The sequence below is a fragment of the Melanerpes formicivorus genome, unplaced genomic scaffold (assembly GCF_026170545.1).
Source record: "Melanerpes formicivorus ecotype bairdi unplaced genomic scaffold, bMelFor1.0.p_v2 SCAF_33, whole genome shotgun sequence".
Classification (NCBI taxonomy): domain Eukaryota; kingdom Metazoa; phylum Chordata; class Aves; order Piciformes; family Picidae; genus Melanerpes; species Melanerpes formicivorus.
Window position 1 is genome coordinate 4,479,001 of NW_027142385.1, and position 22,608 is coordinate 4,501,608.

General features: G+C 43.2%; 1 protein-coding gene across 4 annotated transcripts; it reads right to left on the minus strand.

Moving 5' to 3' along the window:
• Positions 1-8: 8 nt before the first annotated feature.
• Positions 9-20,003, minus strand: GOLGA1 (golgin A1). Of its 4 annotated transcripts, none has more exons than XM_068155732.1 (23): positions 19,931-20,003; positions 19,146-19,455; positions 17,477-17,567; positions 16,027-16,101; positions 15,421-15,518; positions 14,897-14,929; positions 14,068-14,196; positions 13,602-13,759; positions 13,092-13,203; positions 12,880-12,975; positions 12,520-12,645; positions 11,444-11,539; positions 10,942-11,037; positions 10,542-10,694; positions 10,221-10,316; positions 9,435-9,524; positions 8,340-8,442; positions 7,404-7,561; positions 6,820-6,981; positions 6,328-6,387; positions 5,737-5,907; positions 4,117-4,203; positions 9-3,321 (listed from the first exon to the last, which is right to left on the minus strand). In XM_068155732.1, the coding sequence occupies exons 2-23, from the start codon at positions 19,278-19,280 to the stop codon at positions 3,241-3,243; spliced, it is 2,406 nt and encodes an 801-aa protein (XP_068011833.1). In that variant the 5' UTR covers positions 19,281-19,455; positions 19,931-20,003; the 3' UTR covers positions 9-3,240. The 4 variants fall into 4 exon arrangements, with proteins under 4 accessions (XP_068011833.1, XP_068011830.1, XP_068011831.1 ...); XM_068155729.1 differs by having other exon boundaries at positions 13,602-13,771; XM_068155730.1 differs by having other exon boundaries at positions 13,602-13,771; positions 19,921-19,987.
• Between the last annotated feature and the right edge of the window lie 2,605 nt (positions 20,004-22,608).

Sequence of the window (22,608 nt, forward strand, 5' to 3'; positions counted from 1 at the left end):
ACATTTCAAAAGCAGGTCAGCAATGTGCCAGTTCTAAGCTAAGTGTCCACCTTTGCATGAATGCCTAAGCCCAGCTATTTACAGAATCTGTCCTCAAACCCAACTGTGAGAGCTGCAGGAAGTGAGATCAAGCTCAGCTGTTCCAAGCAAGGCATCTAAGATGTGCTAAATGTAATAGCTGATAGCCTGTGGTTTGACTTTTGTATTCCTGTCCTTCCTAGAAGGTCAAGAAAATACTTCAGAACTTTTTATGCATGTAACAGTGCATCCTCACCTTTTGAAGGATTTGAGCTGCTTCCCTGGGGGCAACACAGAGGTTTTCTCCTGGATTTGTCCAGACAGCATACAACCACTCCAGCCATCACCCTCCCCTCTGCCAGTTACAGCACCCTCGGCAGGAACACTGGGGTTGTACGCATCCCTGGGGCTTAAATGGTGTGTGCCACAAGTCTGGCAGAGCCACTGGCCAGGAAGGAGCCAGCCTTGTGGCACACAGGAGGGAAGCAGCTGCTTGAGGAGGCCCTGCCCCATGTAGCCCTTGTTTTTATCAGCTGTAGCTGTCCCTGGTGAAGGACGATTTTGGGAAGCAACACTGTGCCTTATTCCTAGTGTCACCCCACTATGAGAAATGAAGGCCTTAATTACATGGCTGACACACCCATTCTTACCCTGGGCAGGAGGTGGGGTTTGTTTCATGTTTTAAAACTCAAATAGCTATAGCATACCCTGGGCTATAACCAGAACTATAAAGAGAAAGCAAGCAAGCTTAGGGTTTTGATCCAAAATGTATTGCACCACAAATTTCATAGTGTTTCATAATACAATCCATATTTACAGCATAAAAGGAGAGAAATCCAATGGCCATAGAAAGGACTATGTATACCACTGTTCTTAGACAAGGGAAAGTGCATTAGCTTTTTAATAGATGGATACACAGCATTCTTGCTCTGATAGCTAAAGAAAATTCAACACTTAACTATTAAATGGTAAGTTGATCCTGTTTGAGCTTTGGAATCTTACTGAAGTGGTGTTAGTGAATCTATAATCTAAGCCTTTATGCTGTCACTCTTCCAGGCTGCCTGTGCTGCTTTGCTTACTGTTCGGCAGCGACCTTTCAAGCCCAGATCAATGTAAACCGATTAAGTCGTTCAGCAGGCATCAGTGTGAGGGGAGGGAATTCTGTCCCCTGGTCCCCAGTCCCACAGAGACAGGCCAGGGCAAAGGGACAGGTCTACAGATAAAGACCTTAGAGAATAAAATCTTCCCAGTCTTCCCCTCGCTTTGTTTCAGTAGGGAAACAATTGATACAAATCTACTTTTTGATTGTCTGTTTTCATACTAGAGCACAATTGTACTCTTCCCATGAACTTCTCTGTGCTATAGTGAAGTGTCATGGATCAGGTGACTGAAGACTGTCTGGACAAGCTTTAATATACTAAAAACATCCTGTTGGCATTCCTAACTTCAAATAAATACAACCCAGCTCTACACTGAGGAGTGGCACTTGCGCCAAGGTCACAGCTACTGTGAGTCCCTGTGCCTGGGATGTGGCTGATGGACAAAACCAGGGATGCCAACCCAGGTACAGACTTGCAGCACATTTAATGCTCTGACAACTGACCTTGTGTGGAAGGACACTTTCATCTTCACCACAGCATGGGTGTGCGTGGAAGGGAGGGCACAGCTCATGTGCTGCAACTCCAACACTGCGTCTCAACTGCCACCACCAAGGTCATCCAGACCCCTGCCAGCAGAGTTAAAAACCTGAACAGTGACTGCATCTCCACTGGAGGAAGACAGGGTGAATTTTCTGGACTGTATTTAATAATAAAGTGTTGGTTAGTAACACAAACCTCACTGCAATGACTCAAACTGCAGCCAGCTCAAGTTCCATACACAAGCAGGACGTTTGAAGATCTGCTCCATTTTTAAGAAGTCAGACTTCCTGCTGCTTTTCATTTTCATCTAGACTTCACAGTGGTGGTAATACTAGAGGCAAAACTCTGCTTCTGCTCTGCCAGGTGAGTGCCACCTCGGTCCCCTTTTCTTAAGAGCTGCTGGAACCAAGAGTTACTCATTACGAGCCGAATTCTGCCCTCAAAACCAAAAACCTCACGAGCAGCATTTCCTCTACCACGTAGTTAGGGCACAGTTAACAGCCCACTACATGTTCATTATAGTATTTAAGCATCATTATTCGAAGTACAGAAAAACCACAACCCAAAGAAGCAGATACTGGTTTATGAAGACTTGCTGCTGGCAGACTTGGAAGAAAAGAAAGAATCAAAGTGTTTAGTACCAATATTCTTCAATCTGTCAGTAGATTATTTACTTATTACTCCTTTCTTGTTTTCTTAAATAAAAGGTATTCCCAGTGTGCATTTACAATACCTGGAATTCAGCTTTAAAAACCTTAAAATTTGTTTCCTACCCTTTTCTCCCCCGATGCTAACAACCTATGGTACAGGCTAACAGATTAGTTTTAAAGGCGACTGAGTATTAGGTACTATAATTAAGACCATTTTAAATATTCTTTTTCTTTAAGAAAAGTAAAATCAGACAACTCTAAAGTTGTGCTCTCAAATTAAATAATCATCATCAACATGCAGCCTTCGGGACTGCAGGCCAGGATATATGCACCTTACAGGACACAGTGATATGAAAAAATGCAAATTATTAGTTATGTCAGTAAAACAAGGCAAGGCAGAGTTTGTTTTGTTTTTGGTTAAAGCTCCTGCTCCTGTTCTTTGAAAGGCTTCTCAAACCATCAAAACCCCAATACAGTACTACCAACATGGTTAGTTTTTTTTTCCCCCCCACTGCTTGCTTTCCACAGCAAGACAAGGAAGTGTCCCTGTGCCTAGAGTTAACTCAGCTCTAGCGCTCCACAAGAGAAGTTGGAATCACCACCATAATAGCTTAAAAGCCTGGACTGCCAGCACCAGTACTGGTGAGGTTAACGCTACCCTTTGGTGCCAAGGAAACAAGAACGACGAGCACAAGGAGCTGACTTCCAGGAGGAGACCATCGAGACAAGAGTCTCTGAATCCAAGCCAGAAGAGGCGTTTCAGTTCGTAGTGAAAATTTCTCCTTGCACAGTATTAGTTTTGTAAACAGTGTCAGAAGTTCTTGTACAAAATACTGCAATGACAGTGATTAAGACACACCTGGAGCAGTGTGTGCAGCGTTCTTTTCACAGAAAAAAGTGGCTAGATGCTGACTGCCTGTTCTCAGGTTCCCTTAAGGCCACAGTGTCCTTGGGCTTGAGATAGACGGCCGGATACTGCCTTTAGGAGATGGCTTTGACCCAAACCACGACATCTAGGACAGGAAAGCACAACATATTTTATGCTAGGTTCACACTTGAAAAAGAAAAGCAATGGTACATGTACATCTCTCCATCAGCTGAAGAGCTATTTATAAAATAGGAGGCTGCAGCCTGAAGAAATGAAAGGTCCATTTTCCACAAGGGAAGGTGACTGAAGGTTACACTTACACATATTGCTTTAGAATAATGAAAACCTGCAAACCTACAGTCATTCAAGCACAGTCCCTTCCAGCAGTCTAGTATTAAACTGTTCCCTGAAAAAGATGGCAAGGACATCTGCCTCAGTGGCAATCCTGTGTACACCGAAGGTGTCTAGCTCATTGCATAGGCAGAGATGTCTGCAGGACATGGAAAGAACCAAGGCTGCACTCCTCTATGAACATTCACTGCTAGCCACATAGCCAGGGACTTGCAGGAGATTTTATGCAATGGAAAGGAGAAAGAGATCTAGTTGTTTAAGCCCAATGTCAAGCCAAGAATTCAGCTTCCTGCTTTAAAACTTCTGATTGTACTTTAGCAAGGGGCTTCCAGCTTTCCTCCACGGACTGAGTCCACTGTGTAAAACCACGCTGTTAGTCCCTCTCTGCAGCACTGGGAAGTTGCCATTTCCCTCAGTGAAATGGACAATTTCTGACATGCATGTGATTAGCTATCATTTTAATAATAAATTACATTTATTATGGTAGCTAACATTTGAAAAAGACACTTCTCAGGATCTCTCAGCATCTGAGAATTTTCATTTCATCTCATTTCATCACTAGAGACAAGAAGAACAACAGAACCCTTACCTTGTACTCCAAAGTTTCTTTAAGCATGTTTTCTTCCTCTTGTGAAAAATTCAGTAACACAGACACAGCTTTAATTAGATGGAATGCCTGAAAGAAACCACAGTGGTCTGTTGCTTATGATGCTCTCAAGCTCTACATTCTGGACTAGGGTGCAGCACAGCTTTTCTGTTGGTTTGGTCATACTTATTTTAGTCACAGCTGTGAGGAGCAGAGCAACAGCCTTCCATTACCCCCTGTTCTAATACACCAGGAAGGCTTGTCTCTTATTTCCTCTGCTTGTGCTTCTTGGCTTTTTATTCTTTAACACTGGATTGCATATTTGTGGGAAAGAAGACAAATGGGGAGCCTGCTTAGAACAGAGAAGCAGCTTGGCTCCTGTGGCATCCTAGTTATTTTAAGCTTTGAAAAGCTACCAATCCATGTAGGCAAGGAAAGAACCATGCTGGTTTAAACAGACACTTAAGTACATTAATGCTACAGTGCTGATGCACACAATGTAGAGTTAGTAACGGAATCAAGCTCTCAGCATACCATGGAGTTGCACAATTATTTCCTTCTCTTACCCAATGACTTGCAATTGGGGCAAAGTATATTGCTGGCATGACCTTTTTTACCTTTAACTTTTTTGGCACAATGTAGAGAATATGAAGGAGCTCCAAAGGGACAAGGAATTGCCTCTTACAGAACAGCAGCAAGAAGTTTGTCTTCTTGTAGGGGGTTTTTTAATCTTTCTTAAATGTGCAACCACTTTACACACTCCACATGCTTTTTAGAGTGGTGCAAAGGGAATGCCTTGTAGCTTCAGAACTTTAATTCCAGGCATAACTACCTTTGAAAAATTCCCATTTCCTTTCCTTTAGTTCATAATAATCTGTGTTTCCAAACACATTACTGTTAGCTATTTTGCTTCGTTGTCCTGAATCAGTCACCAACTTTTTAAGCTGCAGCAGGACAGAACTGGCATAGAAGTGACAGGTGGCCTGCATTAGGAATAGTGTGGCCAGCAGGAGCAGGGAAGTCATTGTGCCCCTGTACTCTGCTTTGGTTAGGCCACACCTTGAGTACTGTGTCCAGTTCTGGGCCCCTCAGTTTAAGAAGGACATCGAAACACTTGAACGTGTCCAGTGAAGGGCAACAAGGCTGGGGAGAGGCCTTGAGCACAGCCCTGTGAGGAGAGGCTGAGGGAGCTGGGATTGTTTAGCCTGGAGAAGAGGAGGCTCAGGGGTGACCTCATTGCCCTCTACAACTACCTGAGGGGTGGTTGTGGCCGGGAGGAGGTTGGTCTCTTCTCCCAAGCAGCCAGCACCAGAACAAGAGGACACAGTCTCAAGCTGCGCCAGGGGAGGTTTAGACTCGAGGTGAGGAGGAAATTCTTCACCGAGCGAGTCATTCGGCATTGGAATGTGCTGCCCAGGGAGGTGGTTGAGTCACCATCCCTGGAGGCATTCAAGAGGAGATTGGACGTGGCACTTGGTGCCATGGTCTAGTCATGGGGTCTGTGTTGATAGGTTGGACTTGATGATCTTTGAGGTCCTTTCCAACCTAAGTTATACCGTGATACTGTGACTGTTTCTAGGGAAAGACAAGACTGGCAAAGAGAAGGGAAGTGTACATCTTTACCTCAGATTCCCGGCAGGACATGAATTTCAGTACAACATGTTTAAGGTATTCAAAGTTTATCTCCCTGGAGTCATTTAAATCAGAGTTGTTTGTGACAGTCACAGAGGCATTAGGCACTTCAGAATTTGCTTTTTCACGTACTTCAGGTACCTCACTGTCAGGCCTTATTTTCTAAAAAAAGAGAAGAGAAGTGCATTGGAGACTCTGGGAAAGGACCCAGGTCCAAGATTTCTAAAACAGAGGGCTTGTATCCACAAGGGGAGTTTTCCCTGGGGCAGATGTCACTCCCATGGTAAAACCTGGCTGAAGGGCAACTAAGCAGCAATAAAATCTTGGCTCTTCACTCTACAGAAGTGTATTAAATGTCCAAAATTACCAAACACAAGACTTCTGTAGCTAAAATTCTCCACTGCAAGAGCTGAGTGGTGATGACTATCTGTCACACCATCCATTCAATAAATAAAGGAAACTGCAGACATCCCTAGTGAAAACACAATGCCCCCTTAGCCAGCAGCCAAGCTTTTGGAGTTAGTACTGCAAGTAACTGTCAGTAAGTGCCCACTGAGGAGACTGAAGAAAGCTAACACTTACCAGCTCTTTCTGGAGTGTTTTCTTGAGTTCTGTCATTCTTTGCTGTAGCTGCTTTATCACCTGAAAGCACAGCAAAGGACAGTGTTAATACAGTAGTCATTGTTAGGACACAGTTTGACTCTCAGATACCTGGAAAAACTCATGAAGCAATCATTAAACAATGCAGACAGCTCTGGAGAAGCAACCTGAATGTCTCACCTCTCTAGCTGCATGCATTAGCAGGTGTATGACAAGGTATTTGGCCTTCATGTGACAGCACAGTGGAAAGTGAACTGAATTCATACAAAAGGACTCTGCAGAAAAGCTGGGATCGTTTGGTGCATCTTTCCTCCAAAACAGTTAAGGATTTCTATGATTCTGGCTGTAGTTTTTATCCACTGTAGCTAGATCCTTGTACCACCTATCCTTCTAAGAGGCTTCAGCACAGGCAACAACAATTATTCAATTTTCTAATTAAAAGGGGAAAGACAAATTACTGTTTTTGACGTTCACCTTGTTTTTCTCAGCAATTTGCTGCTCCAGGTCTCTGTTATCCTTCTGAAGCTGAAGGACATCTGCAGCTGCTACCTCTCCATTCTGTTCCACCACACGGTTTTCTGGAGAATCGAAATGCTTGTTGTTCAGGTCTCCTGTTGATTCCTCTAGTTCTGAAACCTGTAAAAAGAGGGAGTTGCAGAGGTATCATGAGATTCATAGCCCATGAACATTCCCCAGGATGAAAGGCAGACTTCTTTTTCATGTTTGTTTTTGTGGAGTAGATGCTTTTTTAAACCAGAAAATTGTCAGTGACAACCTAGTCTCTCACAGGCCTGCTTATGACTCCTGGGGTTGTGTCAAATGAAATAAGGAGCTGTCTTTCATAAACCAGTTTGAGAAGAAACAACTTTCTTTAGGAAGACAGGGAACACCAAACAAATAGTGGTGGTCTATACTGCTGGTGTTTCACATCATGAGCAAGCTGTCAAACTGAACAGCTCCCAGCAGGGACCATCAGGTATGACAGTACCGAGGGTGTCCTGCACACATGATTATTGTCCCAAGAAGTCTGAACAGATCAGACCTATAACTGTACTCACATTTTTCTCATGTTCCCTGGCCAACAGGCACTCCTGTATCTGCAGCTTCAGTTCATCAATTTCCTTTCTTGCCATTTCTTCTTTAGCCACTGCTTGGCTATTACTTGCTTCGATGTCAGATTGCAACTGATGCATTTGCAGCAAGGCAGCTTCATGATCTGAGAAAGGAAAGACCTGCTTAGTCTGCTGAATCAAATGGGAGCTTCTCATTATTTTTCTTAAACAAAGCAAGTTCCAATGATCCTGACCTTTCTGCTTTGCTCTACCATAAAGACATGATGGAATTTAGGCCACCCAAGCTCACGTGCATGTTTTTGCAAAGGAGCAGCCTAACTGTTTGAATGTCCAGGTGATTTTAATACTTAACATCATAATTACCAATTATACCTGCTCTAAGAAACCACCATCAAGAGAGTCTGTGTGCCCTGTGCTTGTGACTGGGCAGGAACACTCAGAGCTGAGCTGTGAGCACATGGCTAGTCCATGAAACAGAGGCTGTGGTTTCGTTCCCTTTCTAATGACAACACACGTGGTGGTTTAGAACCATAATGAAGATGACTGCACTCCAGTGGAGCATCAGTTTGAAGCTGCTCTGCAGGAATGCAAATAATCTTCCAAGCAAGTGCTTTTAAAGTGGTGCAATGAAGGAGCACTGTCAAATCTGCATCATTTGTTTCCTGCTTTGTGCAAAGCAATCATTTATAAAAGTTGTGACAGTTTCAAGAGTGTTTTTATTTTGTGGTGTGTAGATGCAGGACTTGGGTTTTAAGAAGTGGCTTTAAGGCTGCAATAGGAAGACTGCCCAATTGTTACTGAAGGACAAAAGATTTTGAAGATTCAACAGATTAAACTATTACAATCTCCCAGGTAAGCCCAGATGTAAAGGCTGTACTTAGATAAAGCTGTTTGGGATACTGCAGGCTTGTTTGGCCTAACCTTGCCTGAGCTGGTTTAGTTCTTCCTTCTCTTTTAGAAGCAGATCACATTTCTCCTCAATCAACTGGTCTTTTTCCTTTATTAAGGAGGTCAGATGTGAAACCTTCAAAGCAAACAAACAGAAGTCATTAAGAGATATGGAACCAGAAGAGGGCACTGAAAGACTTCAACATACCTCAGAGGTTCAGAATTCTTATTTTTTGGTGGCAAGGACTGGAAAAGAATTCTTGTATCAGAGACAAAAGTTGGTATCTACAACTGGCAGGGCCTGCCTGAGCTCTGTGCTAGGCAATACAACAACTTGAAAAAGTGCAGCACTTGTGCAGCACTAGTCTTACAGATGCTGCAGTGTGGATGTTTGTGATCTATCCAGAGACTCACAAAAGGCATCACCTCTACAACGCTGACCTCATTAAAGAGCACTGCAGTCCATGTGATATAAGAGCTAAACCACACTTCCCTTCGTTCAGTTGTGCCACGGTGACAGATTGCCTCATCACCAGCAGGTGGCAGCTGTAGAACAGCCACTCAGCAGGACCAGAGATCAACTTGCAGCCCTTTAACTTACAGCTGGACAAGCACACATCTATAGCAGTCCCAGGAGAATAAACCAAAAGATGAGGACTAAATTCAGTCCAGCTTACTCAGATGGCAGTTCCTGCCTTAAGCAAACTCCAGCTCATACTATCCACCATGACTTTTCTTAATAGAAGAGCATAACTATGTTACCTAGAACTTATACTTGATTACTGGATACAACATCCCCCCCCCAGCAAGGAAATTCACAAGTGCTGGAGAGCATTTGACATGCCTCCAATGGAATAACTCACCTAAGCTGATTACATTCTTGTGCAGGATTTACACAGCCCCTCCTAAGTTTCAAGTTTACTGAGGCAACCACTGCTGTCTTGCATGAGGACATGTTCCTGCCCACAGCAGGGGGGGTGGAACTAGGTGATCCTTGAGGTCCCTTCCAACCCTAACAATTCTATGATTCTCTGATTAATGTTCCTGTTATGATAATTAGAAATCTACTCTGGCCTGTGAAAGATGGGGAGCACCCAAATGTGTTTTAGACTGTCAGTGTTAACCAACCTGCTGTTGCAGTTCCTCTCTCTGTTTCCGTGTTTCTTCCAACGCTTTGGCAATTTCAACACTGACAGTTTCCCTGCTGCTCAATTCATTCTGCAAACCAAAAGAAACCCAGGTTACTTAAGACAACTACAATCAAGCAGTCTCTCACCTTTAAACCCAAATCTACACACAACTAGAATTTATGGGTGTTCTGACAGATGTTTACACATGATTTACTTTACCAGATGAGAGTTACTGTTTTCTTTTACTGCACTGTTGCTATCTGCACATAAGAGCAATGCAGAATTAATCTAAGAGGCCAAATACATCCAGTGCTTCAAAGACCTTTTATCTTGAAGTCTCTACCACAAAGGAGTAGCTCCTTCCTGCAACTGATCCTTATTGCAGTTGTGCATCCTAGAATAGCTACAGAAGGGTCTTTCAGTAATCTCAGTTTACAGCCAACAAACTGAGTAAATGTTGCTCACACATTTCCAGCTTTTTAACTTTTGTTTTGAATGCTATGAGTGGAATTTGATGTTGCACTGTTCTGTATTCATCACTGCTAACAGGATTTAAAAGCTTTTCATGCCTGACAATAAGGGAATGTATTATTTCTGCCTGGTTTAGGCAGACCTAAGCATTCTGTTTCAGAAAAAAGGATCAGCCATTTGTGGTGCTGCTCAACTGCATTTCCACTGAGTACCAAAGACGATTTACAGCTGTAAGTCCATGCAACCTGAATATGATGTGCCTCCAACGATGGAAGGCACTTTGCTTTGAACTCTTTCCTAAGCTCTGCCTTACCTTTAGCCTATTCAGTTCAGACTCTTGTTTTTTCAAAGAGGTCTCATACTCCTCCTTGCTTCCATTAAGATTTTCATTTTCCTTTTCCAACTGACTCTGTAAAATAAAGATTGCTTACATACTGAATACAATTAGTCTAATGCTTTGTTTTAAACAATTAAAACACATCAAATGCTTTGCTCATATTTAGTTTCTCAAAGTACAGCATCTTCTATTATAAAGCTAGGAGCACTGAATGGGAAGACTGAGGCAACACTCAAAGCTCTACAAGCCACATTTTGTGACAACTTACATGGCCCTCTGAACAGTTTCTGTACTTACAATCTTGTGCTGAGCAGCTGTTTTATCCAACTCCCAAGATTTTTCAAGGGCAGCAATGTGAGACTCCAGCTTGGTAACTTTCTCATCATACTGATGTTTCTCACTTATCATCTGTTGCTGTAGTTTACTTCTTTCATCCTCTAGATCAGTTTGCTTAAGAGAAACAAAGAATACTCTATTAATAAAATGGCATTTTGAAGCTCTGACAAGAAATGGACACAACTCCAAAAGACACATGCTCAAACTGAAGCAACACTATTCCCTCGGCAGCACGCACTCATCTGCAGACAGGAGTTTAAGAGGCAAACAGCAAGAAACATGAAAGAGAGAACTAAGCATCTCTGGAGGTAATAAAGACTGATCTGCTACTGGTCAGAGAAGTATCATGCAGGATACTCACCAACTTCTGGATCTTCAGATCCTGCTCAGCAGCTGCTGCTTTGCTCTTTTTCAATGTTTCTCTTGCAGCCTGTAGGTTTTGCTCCAGTTCTTTATTCTAAAACACAACCATACATTAAATTCCTTATCCAATGGCACCTATGTTATTAAAAAAATGTACAGAATGTAGAGAAAGAACATTGAAATCACAAACCACACAGTTCAAAGAGACTGCCTACTTGACACATGCTGCTTTTAAAGACTCCTCACCAGACCACTACCTCAGCAAAGCTTGCATTTCAGCTATCTGTTTCTTAGGACAGGGAAGATACACATGAAATCTCCAACTTCATAACCTCTCGACCCTTCTCCACTGATGGTGGGAGATGACCAGAGACACTGATCAATTAGACAGTCCTTTCAAGATCTTTGGCTGAGAGCACAAGTGCAGTTAAGAGAGGAGCTCTAGGACATAGAGAGGCTGAAAACAATGGGAATTTGTAGCAAAACACAAACATTTTTACCTGTGTCTCCAACCGGTTCACAGTCCCAGCGTGATGCATTCTGTCTGTCAGTAGCTGCTGCCTGCTTGCATCCAGTTGCTGCTCAAGAGTAGCTTTCTGAAGATTATAAAGAGATGAAAAACAGGAGGAAGGATGGACAAAAAGGTAAGGTAAGGTTTAACAAAGATTTTTCTGTTAATTTCATTAGTTAGATCAAACTAAAACGGAAGAATTATTTTGATGGGCAGTACAGCTTTGCTCTTGGAACCAAAATGTTTAATGCTTCTGCATAGGGCCTCCATAGGTCAGTTTGCCCTGGGGATGAAAATTCACTGGCATCTTGTCATGATCCAGATGTAAACTCCAGCCAGCAGCTAGGTCACAATTTTCTACCCCAGAGATTACTAAGCCAAATTCTTTTATCACACCAATATGGAGTTGACACATTTTATAGCCTGACCAAGGCAGAGCACTGCTTCCTTTGTTCCCCATCTGGGGAAATACTGCTCCAAGCTGATTCTGGGCAGGAGCATCAGTGCATGAGAAAGAGACTGAGAACTAGTGAGAGAAAAGGCATTAACCAACACTGAGTTCTTGTTTTCAGCTGTTTCTTAACACTTTTGAGGCTTGAGCTTTCAACAGACAACATTCTGTTTGTAGACCTCTCTGCACAAACAGTTCCCCTCCCTGTTCCAGTGCTTTGCAAGTCATGGTAACAGAAAACAAAGAACAAGGGAAAGCATTTGCTGTTCTCTGCAAGGATGCACCAATAAAACTTGCAAGTTGTTCTACCTCCTGTGTGGATGTTAAAAAGCTGCTCTTTTGCTTCTCAGCAGTCAGATATGCTGCCTAAACAGACAATGCAGAAAGACCAGTACAGACATCTGTGCAATATCTACATGAACAGGCTCAGTGTTGTCACCCACACAGCTCTGCCCAGCATAGACAGTGTGCCAATATACAATGAAGGGACAAATATGCTTGCATTACATCATCACATATTCTTTCCATGTGTGAGAAGTAATGTATGTTCTAAAAAAAAAACCCCAAATCTCACTGAGATTGCTCTTTTAAGCAGTCTATAAATGTATAATTACCTCTTTCAGTAGCTCCTTCACATGTTCATCCCCTGAAAGATTTCTTTCTAGCTTTTTTTCCAAGGAAGACACTTTTTCCTGCAGCTGTTCAGTAAGTTTATTTCTCTCAGCAAATTCCAAAGTCATCTGTGAGAATGAGAAATCACAGAATTGTTTTTGTAGTGAAGCTTTCAGCTGTGCTTTGAAGCTTTTCATTGTGGTTTGACCTTAAAAAGTGCCATTGCAAAGAGCAAAGACCTATTTGAATAGACAGTGTCTAGAAACTGTTTTAGGATTGCACCAAATTTCAAACTCTCAGTGCATTACCCACATGTACATCTTTACAGCAGCCAACAGCAGATGCATCTGAAAACACTTCACCTTTTGCTTGTGGTGTTCATATTCCACCTTCAGAGATTCGTGTTCCACCTGTAACAATTCCAGCCTCTTCTCACAACCAGAACCAGCAACTCGAGCCTAAAAGTTTTGAGAAATTACTTGCTTTGAAAGTCAGGCTCCCCAAAACCACATAACTGACATCTAATCTAACTTCTGCAGACAAGGAGCTCAAATCTCACTTAACTCAAACTTACATTTTGCAAGTCTACAGAAAGCTGCTGAATGACAGTTTGTAGCTCCTGTTCTCTTAACTCCAGAGCAGTGATCTTATTTTCTGCATTTGTCTCAGCTGTCATTAGTTCATCTCTTCACAGAAAGAGAATAAAAAGAAGTGACATACCATTCCAGGAAAAGAATCTTTAGCAGATAATTCTGCTGCTTATGAAAATGGACTAAGCAACCAGATTTTCTTGTCCTAAAACCAGCCACTGCTTGATTATACATTTCCCCCCCACAAAAAGTGACAGTTAAGCATTCAAACTATTAAAAAATAAAATCATAACAAGCTTACAAAACCCTAAACAAGGACTACTTTAATTGGATTGAAAACAAACAGAAACTCAGCATTTACATCCTCATACCAGAAACAATTACTGGGGTAACTCACTATGTGTATAAACTCCTCCCAAAAGACAGAGCTAAGCACAAAGTAAAAGCACAGGGGAAATGCACACGCTGCTCCTCATGGAGCACCACATCCATACCTCTGTGCCTCCAGCTCCAAGAACTGCTGCTGCAACTCCTGAAGATCTTTCCTGAGGCCTGACGACTCGTTGCTTGCATCCTGAAGCACCTCCTTAGTGTGGGTTAGCTCTCGAGCGCACGCCTCTAATTCCTGCTCTGCTTTGCTCAGAGATTCTTCCTTTTTCAAAAGCTGAATATTAGAATGTTATCTTTGACAACAGAGATGACCCAACAATACTCATAGAGCCTTCTCATTAAAAGTTGTCTTTTTTATTAAGCTACAAGCTGAATTAAAGGAGGTAATAAACACCTCCCAGAAAAGTCACCGTTGAAATAGACTCTGTAATAGTCATGTGCCCACTGGTAAGATTTTGACACTGACCCAAACTGTATACAAGCAAAAAAAGGCTAAAAAGCTTAAAGCAGAGTTACCACTGACTTGGTATTCTAACTGAAATTTTAGGGAAGAAAAATGTTTAATCTTACCATGTGTTTCACTTTGGCAATTTCCTGCTGTTGAAAGCCCTCCAGCTCATCAATTTCATCTCTTTTTTGAAAGAGGTTCAAACTCTGCTCCCTCATTTCTTGCAACTGTTTTTCAAGCGTTCTTTTTTCCTGGTAAACCAACAAAACCAAAATGAATCCACAAGTATCTGCACATTCGTTTCAAGTCAGTGGGGGTTAGTGAAACTCTCTGGGAATGGGATCTTGTCTTGCAGCCATAAGGGCTGTAGAAACTTCTCCACACTCAGGTCACAGCAGGCAATGTGAAGCAAATTACAGAACCATAAAAGTCTCCCTAAAAATCTGTATCACCTAACTGAACTTAAAGATGGACAGCAAATGGCATGTTTAATGTCTTCACAGTAAGAGATACTTTAAAACAGACTGAGCTGAACAGCTGTAACAACCCCAAGACTGAAATCCTGAATTAAAAGCATTCCCTACCAAACAGCTTCATTTATTTTATGAAACAGATGACCTACTACAAGACCTCAGGCACAGTCACTACCTTCTTCTGCATCTCAGTTGCCTCCTCTATGATAAAGGAAACTCGTCCCACCTAACAGTGGTACATCTTTCTCATCATCACCTGTCATTCTTTACTTCCCCACTGAAAAGTAATTCCAGAGCTACCTCCTAAAGTGTTGAGGCTGGTAACTAAAGTAAATGTTTGGCCTCTCCCACTGAACAAAGATCAAATGATAAAAAGGGCTGAACAAAGTTGAACAGTAGAAGTGTGCAGGCTGGTGTTGACAAATAGACACAGGAAAACAAACAAATCAACAACCCAAAACATCCATAGCTTAATTACCTTTTCAACTTGACCCAGCTTCTCCATCCACTCCTGAAGAAAGAAGAGAAAAAACAAACAAACAAACAAACAATGCCAATTTGAAGACATTTGTATTGTTAGAAGACATTCCTAAACTGTAGAAATTATTACACATAATAAACAAAAATCACCAAAAGAAGCAGCTAGTGTTTAACATGGAAAGGCTCAGGAATCATTAATGCTACCTGAATACAAAAGCTTTATGCAAGTGAAATAAAAGGTGACAACAGGTCTGCTACAACTGAATCTTGCCAAGCACAGGCACAAGCCTAACCTTTCATTAGAAATTAGTGTGGGCTCTTTTTAATAACACTAATAACAGTCTGAACAATGGCAAACCCAGCACCATCCCTGACATTTGAGTGCAAACCTCCCTTCGCTCCTTAACGCTGGCATGCCAAGCATACACAACTCTGAATGACTCCTGCAATTAATGGTGACACCTGCCAAAGCACTCAGATCCCCACAGACAGTCAGAAGTTGAATCATTTGAGCTCTGTTACCTGGTCCTTTTTTTCTAAGGCCAAAGCCATTCCTTCAGCCATCTTGGCTCGACTGGCCTGATGAGCTTCATTCTGCTCCTGAAGCTTCCTCATGGAGGCTATCAACAGAGAACCACCAGCTGTATTAAAATCTCTTCTTTTAAACTTGCTTCTCAATTTTCTCTAAGTTATTTGTAACTTTAAAGAGCTGCTGCTCCAAGTAATCAGCCCCATCTTGAGTCTCTAGCACTAATGCTGTGCCACTTCTTACCTCACACTGCCTGCATGTTGGACATGCGCCAGAATGAACAGAAGGCAGAAATACTGCTCCTCACTGGATTATAACAGAGCTGGGGGTTTCAAAAAGGTCTCTCCCACATCTCAGCCCCAGATTTGGCAAAAGGAGCATACCAAATACTTTGGTCAACACACTACTGCTTTTTACACCACAAACAAGGCAAGAACTCACGTTCTAACTTTTTGCAGCCTAGAGTGGCACAGCTCGAGACAAAAACAATCAAAACATTGGTACACCAAACCCACTTCCTTCCAACCAGAACAGGCATCATCTTAAAAGCCAAATATTAAATTCAAAACAAAAGGCAAAGGACAAAGAGAAGTACGTACAATCCTGATGCTTTTCTAATGCATTTTCAAGCTTCTCTTTTATCTTCTGCAAGTTTCGGATCTGATCAGCATAATCTTGTGGTGTGAGGAGGGAGAAGCACAGACCAGGAATGAACAGACATTGAGGAAGGAAAGTTTCAGAAAAAGAGAAAAAAACAAAAAGAAAAAGTAAAGGGAAGGAGAAAAAAAAACAAAAGGAAAAAGGATGAGTGGAAAATGACAATGATTTTCTCCATCAGAAAATCATTCCTGCTGAGGAAAACTTGGGTGACCATAACAATGAACACAAACAAATAGTTCTCTACTGTCCATGGGGCAAATGTCTGGGGACAAACAGGAAGACCTGTTCTAGGTGGGCTAGTCACACAAGCAGGGCAGTGCCAGGCAGTGAAGAGCTACCCCCACTTTTTACTTCATTCAAGAACAGTGATCTACTTAATCCTGTTTAGCAAAGGTCTCTCTCACTGGAGCATGCAAGGATGGAGCAATTCAGATGCTTGCATCCTTGCTCCATACTGCTCATTGTTCAAGTCACTGTGTCTCAGAGGCTGAGCCCTGGTTGAGCTCTCCTTGGCCATTAACAATCTCTCACCACTGCCACGCCTACCTGACAAGAACTGACAAGGCAGGCAGACAGCAAATACACACACACACCTTGGAGAACTTTATGTACAACGGAAAGGAGAATTTACCTTCTGACTGGGCTGCTTACACAAGTCTCCTGACTCTCAGAGCCTCTCTCTCTCTCCCATACTAAGCCCAAATCAGCACTTTCAAGTTTACCTTGTGCAAACAAGTGAACACTTTGTCCTTTCAAATTATCATGTGAAATAATTTTTGAATCTTGACCCAAACAGGACCTTGGTAATCTCTTGAATAAATAAAAACAATCCTGAGGCAGCTATAACCTTTATTTTCCAAGGCTGCCTGTGAGCTTTGGGAAGCAGCAGCATAACACAGTTTAGCCAAGATTCTGATCCACTCCCTACAACAGGGGCCTGGAAACTGGTGTCAGAGCAGAACCCTTACTACAGCTTTACAGAACAAAGTATTATCTCAGAAAGAAAAGTAGCATCAAGACTGATGAAGTCCTTTGCTTTTTCTTAATTTCCAAGTTCACTTCTCTAAGGACAGCACTTTGTCAACACCAGAGAGCTTGGATCCTAAGAGAAACAAACTAATACATACACAAAGTAAAATAAAAGTGGGAAAGACACTATTTGAAGCATGGGGACAGAAAGCTGTCCCAACTGTTCAAAATAATCACATAAACATGCCAAGAAATCAACAGAAAAGTTACACCGGATGCTACCTAGGTGACAATAAACAGGGTTGTTACAAAGTCATTTTTAAAACCACCTAACCCCATGTATTTTTAATTACAACACTGATGTTCAAATGCAAACATTTCCTGGAGTAACAGGGGTTTATATGTATTCAAGACACATACCAGACAGCTTGACCTCCAGTTTTCTTATTTGTTCATTTCTTCTGAACAACTGGGATGAAAGATCCTCTCTAGAGCTGCTTCCATCAGAAGCCTTGGTAGAAAAAAAAACACACTTGTATAACTTAAGAGAATTTACATAAACTGATCCTGCCATATGCCAACTGTATGATACCAAACCCTATCCCATCTAGGAATAATGCTGCCATTTTTCATGTAGAGGGGAGTTGCACTAGCACAGCAGAACATGTGGAAAAAATGCTGAAGAAGAAAAACAGCAAGGGCTTAACTAGGCAGTTCTGCAATGCTAGCCTGCTTCATGAGATACAAAGCTTTCAAACCAAGCTAGAGCTGAAAACTCTTTGTTCAAATTGACCACTGAGGAGCTGGCACAATAGAACAACGAAAGAAGGGAATACAAGCTCTACAGTAGAGGCTTCAAAACAGCTCATAGCAAAAATCTTTTGAAAAACTGAGCAGGCAGAAAAGAAACATCAAAGCTCTTCAAGTGGGATAAGCTCATGTAAGCACAGATGCAGTTTTCCTCCCAGTCAATGGTCTCACTGTGCAAAACCCACTGCAAAACTAACTTAACATTCTCTTTGTTTTGGTTGGTTGGGGTTTGTTTTGGTTTGGTTTTCTTCATAAGAATCAGTGTTAGCAGTTAAATGAATCTGTTGAAACAACTAATTCTTAGAGGTCTTCTGAAATGCACTTGACCTCAGCTACTGTTTGCTTTATACTCTTCAATCTTTCAAGAAAGTGAAACGAAAATTCTACATGAGAATTTAAGTGCAAAAAAGAAATATTAAAGAGGGCAGAAAAACACAAGGTTAATATATTTCTATTGTAAAATGTGTTTAAACTTTGGGAGCTCCAACCTTCTGCTTAACAGAACTGGAATTTCGGCTTAGCTTCATTAAAAAAGGAGTCAGAACTCAAGCATGGAAGTAACTTCTCCATTTTGCAGACAACAAAACAGAAAGACACAGCCACTTGCTGCGGTACAGCAAGTACTGCTGACTCCAGCAGCAGGGAAACACCGAGTTTTCATCCACATCTTCAAGAATGTGATAGCCAGAGGTGCCAGAGCATTACAGGGTTTCAGTTAAGCCACTGGATCCTGGAATGACATCACTTCCTTAACACATCATAACGACAGAGAGTCCAAATTAGGTGTTGGAGCAAGTCAAAGAGTTTTGAGTGTCACAGAACTGCACACAGGATCCTGGCAGTGACATAATATGCTGGAGTGGGAAGAGAACCAGTAAGCCAAGAGGCAAACACAGGTCCACAGAAGGAGGACAGTTAACCAGTACTGATCTTGCTTTAGCAATGGGGATGCTTTATAAATAGGGATGTTACACATTACTACAGCTTTATTCAGTACTTAATGTCTGTTTGACAAGGTTCTGTATTGAGGCAGCTTTGTAACTCATGCTGACGTGGGAATACGTGCCTCCTGGTAACTACTACAGCTGGCATACAAACACGCGCTCTTCTGTATTTAAATCTATGAAAGTTAATGAGTCATTTACACGTTAAGAAATACACCTGCAAATGCACCGCAATACACATCCAACTCATCCACTTGATTTTGTATAGCTGGCTCTAAAGCCCTAAGATAAATACCGCAAGAAAAATCAAGCCCAAAAAGCCAGGTGTAACTTACAAAGTCATCTCCGGAGTCCGCTCCCACGGATGTGATCGACTCCTTACTAACAGACCTGGGGATCCTGGCAGCTCCTCCGGGTCGGGGAGCAATCGCTGCCTCTTCTGCGATCTTCTTCTTCAGCTTTGCAAACATTTTACTGCTCTACAGCACTGAAAAATCCAGGGACTTTGAAAAGCCACTACCTCCGATATGGTTAATATGCTGACACTTTGTTTAAAGCTTCCAGATGCCAAGACTTAATGTTGTGCCTCATCCACCGTTTTATTGCGTTTCAAGTTCCATTAAAGCCTTCATAGCCTAGCAGTACCTGCAAATCGAAGACATATGGTTTCCACGCTAAAAATTGCTGCTCGTCTTAAACATTTAAAGGTAACTAAAGACCTTTTAACATCACATCTGCTATAAAACTCAAAGGAAAAAAGCCAATCAGAGCAGAGTCCAACCCCTAACCTAAGCCGTGACAGTGTGGTGGGCCCCGCCGGGACGCAACGGTCGGGGCCGGTCGCTGTTGAGGGAGCGGTGTATGGGCGGACGGCTCCCTGCACACCGGTAGCTCTCCTCAGAGCTGCCTCCACCCAAAGGCGAAGGATACCGAGAGTCCACCTGTTCCCTGTAGGCCGGTTCGTCCCCGGCAGCTGCTGCCCAGCTCCGAGGCTGCCGAGACCGGCCGCCGCTCTGCCGGAGCCCCCGGCCGAGAACCGCGGCCCAGCCCCGCCACCCCTCAGTTCCCCAGCCAGCTCACCGCCGGCTCCAGAGCCCCCCAACCCCGCACCGGCTCTCACCGCCCATGGCCTGGCCTGGCCCGTGGCCGCCGCCGCCGCCGCTTCCCCTGGCGTCGCTGACCCGGAAGTGCCGCGCGGGCCGGAAGCGGCACGAGCCGGCGCGCAGGCGCAGTGGGCGGCCTGGAGCCCCGTCCGGCCCCGCGCTTCCCCCAGCCCTGCCCCGCAGCACTCGCTCAGTTACAAGCATTTGCACAGTTTATTGATAGTAAACGCCTTGGACACGGCCGGAGAGGCGAAGGGAGTTCTGACAACAGCCAAGAATACATGTGAGGGAACGCGAACGACCCGGCCCAGCCCTCCCGCGACGGGGCGGGTGGAAACCCGTAGCCCCAGTCCCACATACACAGAGAGAGGAACAACAAACGGCTCGTACACAGCACAGCCCGTGAAACACCCGGACAGCCACTGGCCGCTGACGGAAACAAGCGTACAGAAATCTGCTCGAAAGTCACTGAAAACGGCTTAGGACGTGATGAAGGGCAGCAGGAGGCAGGCCTTGCGTTCCGGGTTTGTTACCAGTACAAACCACCCTGGAAAGGAAGGTGTTCGCTTCTGAAATGGAGTAAGAGCAGTTCTCACGTTGAGCTTCGCTTTTCCTTTTCTCCAAAATTCTCAGCAGTAATACAAACATATTTCTTTCCTCCCCCAGACACCAAAAACAATGGCAGAAGAGTTTCTGGTAGTACATTGCTTTGGCGATTTATAGACCCCTTGCAAAAAAAAAAAGTCAGTTTGCTCCACAAAAAAAAAAAAGAAGTTTATTTATATATCTCTCTCTATTTTAAGTAAAATATCTGTTCTTACCAAAATACGATATACAGGCACATGGCTGTAAAATAACTTCACACCAATTCACTATAAAATTACTTTTGGTAGTAAACAATCTGATTCTCAGAGGGGCAAAGCACTCCTTGTACATCTGCAGACTGAGGCACAGTTCCTCTCTGCCTTTTCAGAATGCTCCCTCCCTCTCCTACTTGTGGTCCATTCATCCTTTTCACCGAGCCTTGGCCAGAGTGGAAGCAACTTGTGCTTTTGAGCCTGCATAGGGCAGAATCTTGCCCCCACCAAGTCACTGAGAAGTGATAATAATAAACACATGCCCCCCCCAAAAAAAAATTAAATCTGCAGTCAGTAGGGCAGATACTCACACCAGGCCTTTATTCTTGAAGGACCAGCTGCTGTTACTGGATCTGGTACGAGCTGCACTGCTCAGGGAACTGCTTTGGGCCAGCGAATTGCACTGAACTCTGCTCTTGACATGAATGAAACCAGCATCTCTAACAGCAAAACATCCATGTGTGCATCTGGGCAGCTGGCACATGAGTACATCAATAAAATTCAGAAACACTCCTTAATCCCCCAAAAGATTTGTCAAAGTCAGAAATCCTGAACTAAGTCTCCTCTGTCTTGGCAGAGTAATGGTTTGGAGAGGAAAAAAAACCACAAGCACGTTGTCGCTGTGTATAAAGCAGATGTGGAGCTGATGTGTTCCTCCCCTGCTCTGTGGGCATCCAGATCTTCAAAGCACCTGCAGTATGTTTGGTCACAGAAACAGTACTGCTCTAAAAGTCCAAGACATTAAAAATGTAAGAGCCACCTTAGGAAGGTATCATCACTCTGCTCTGGAGAATTCTGCCCCTGTTCTCTACGTCAGTATTGCTCCCATGAAGGCTGACTGCAGCTCATCTACAGTTACGGAGTTGCACAGGGCAGCTTTGAGCTCTGTAAATTTTCCCCCTTGCCTGTAAGACTACTTTGTGCTGCTACTGCCTGCAGAGCTCCCTCAGTGCCAGGAGCAGCAGCAGCCACCACAGATCAGTGACCGACACCAAGCAGCCATTATCATGCACCAGGCAGAACTGAAAGAAGGCTCTGACGCTGCTATTGTTAGTGATCTGTGGTCAGAACAGTTAGTGAAGAATCTAACAGATAAAACTTTTACAAAAGAAGGCTCAAGACAAAGAAAGAGTTGTTCAGACAGATTCCAAGTTTTTTAACTGTCAGGAAAAAGCAGACTTGCAGCACAGCATGGAGTTACAGCACAAGGCAGGGCAGTGGGGCAGGGGAATTGCTTCACAACAGCATGCCAGGGACAGATCTTGGAGCAGCACTTTCATCCCGTCCTTACAGAAGTCTGACCAAAGCTACTGAAGTTGGAGCTTTTGAAGATGATTATTTGAAACCTAATTTCCTCTCTCCTCCATCTATTTCCTCTGAGCTTCTCCTTGGGGGAGAGTCTTGAGGGGTTTGGAAAGTTACGACTTCATGCAAATTATTTTGATGAGCTACCCACACAAACTGTCCTGAAACTTCTCAAGAAAGTGCCCCAGGGAGAAAGGCCAGTTTGCACAGCTCACAGAAGTTAGTGCTCCATTTAGCTTGCACACAAAGCAAAATGACACATCCCAAGAGTAATTAAAAAACAGGGCATTAAAGACTCCTAACTCTGTATTTCCCTCTGTTACTTTGAGAAGTCAAAAGGGAAAAAAACAAAAGGCAACAGCAGTTACTTTGGCTAGATGTTCTAAAGCCAGTTTGAACAGGACACAAACAGAGGTGCCTGCTGTGAGAGCAGGATTCATTTGAACACACCACATGCAGTAAGCAGGGAGCTAGGCAGGAAGCAGTCCAGTATGGACATGTTCAGTCCAGTTCACATTCTCATGCTCTCAATG

Excerpts from the sequence above, each read along its gene's own strand:
- GOLGA1 (XM_068155729.1), bottom strand. The coding sequence starts at position 19,280 with ATGTTTGCAAAGCTGAAGAAGAAGATCGCAGAAGAGGCAGCGATTGCT. Across the intron at positions 16,102-17,476 it reads ACTGGAGGTCAAGCTGTCTG|ATTATGCTGATCAGATCCGA; the intron begins GTATGTGTCTTG and ends TCACACCACAAG. Across the intron at positions 11,540-12,519 it reads TGAAGGAGCTACTGAAAGAG|AAAGCTACTCTTGAGCAGCA; the intron begins GTAATTATACAT and ends TATAATCTTCAG.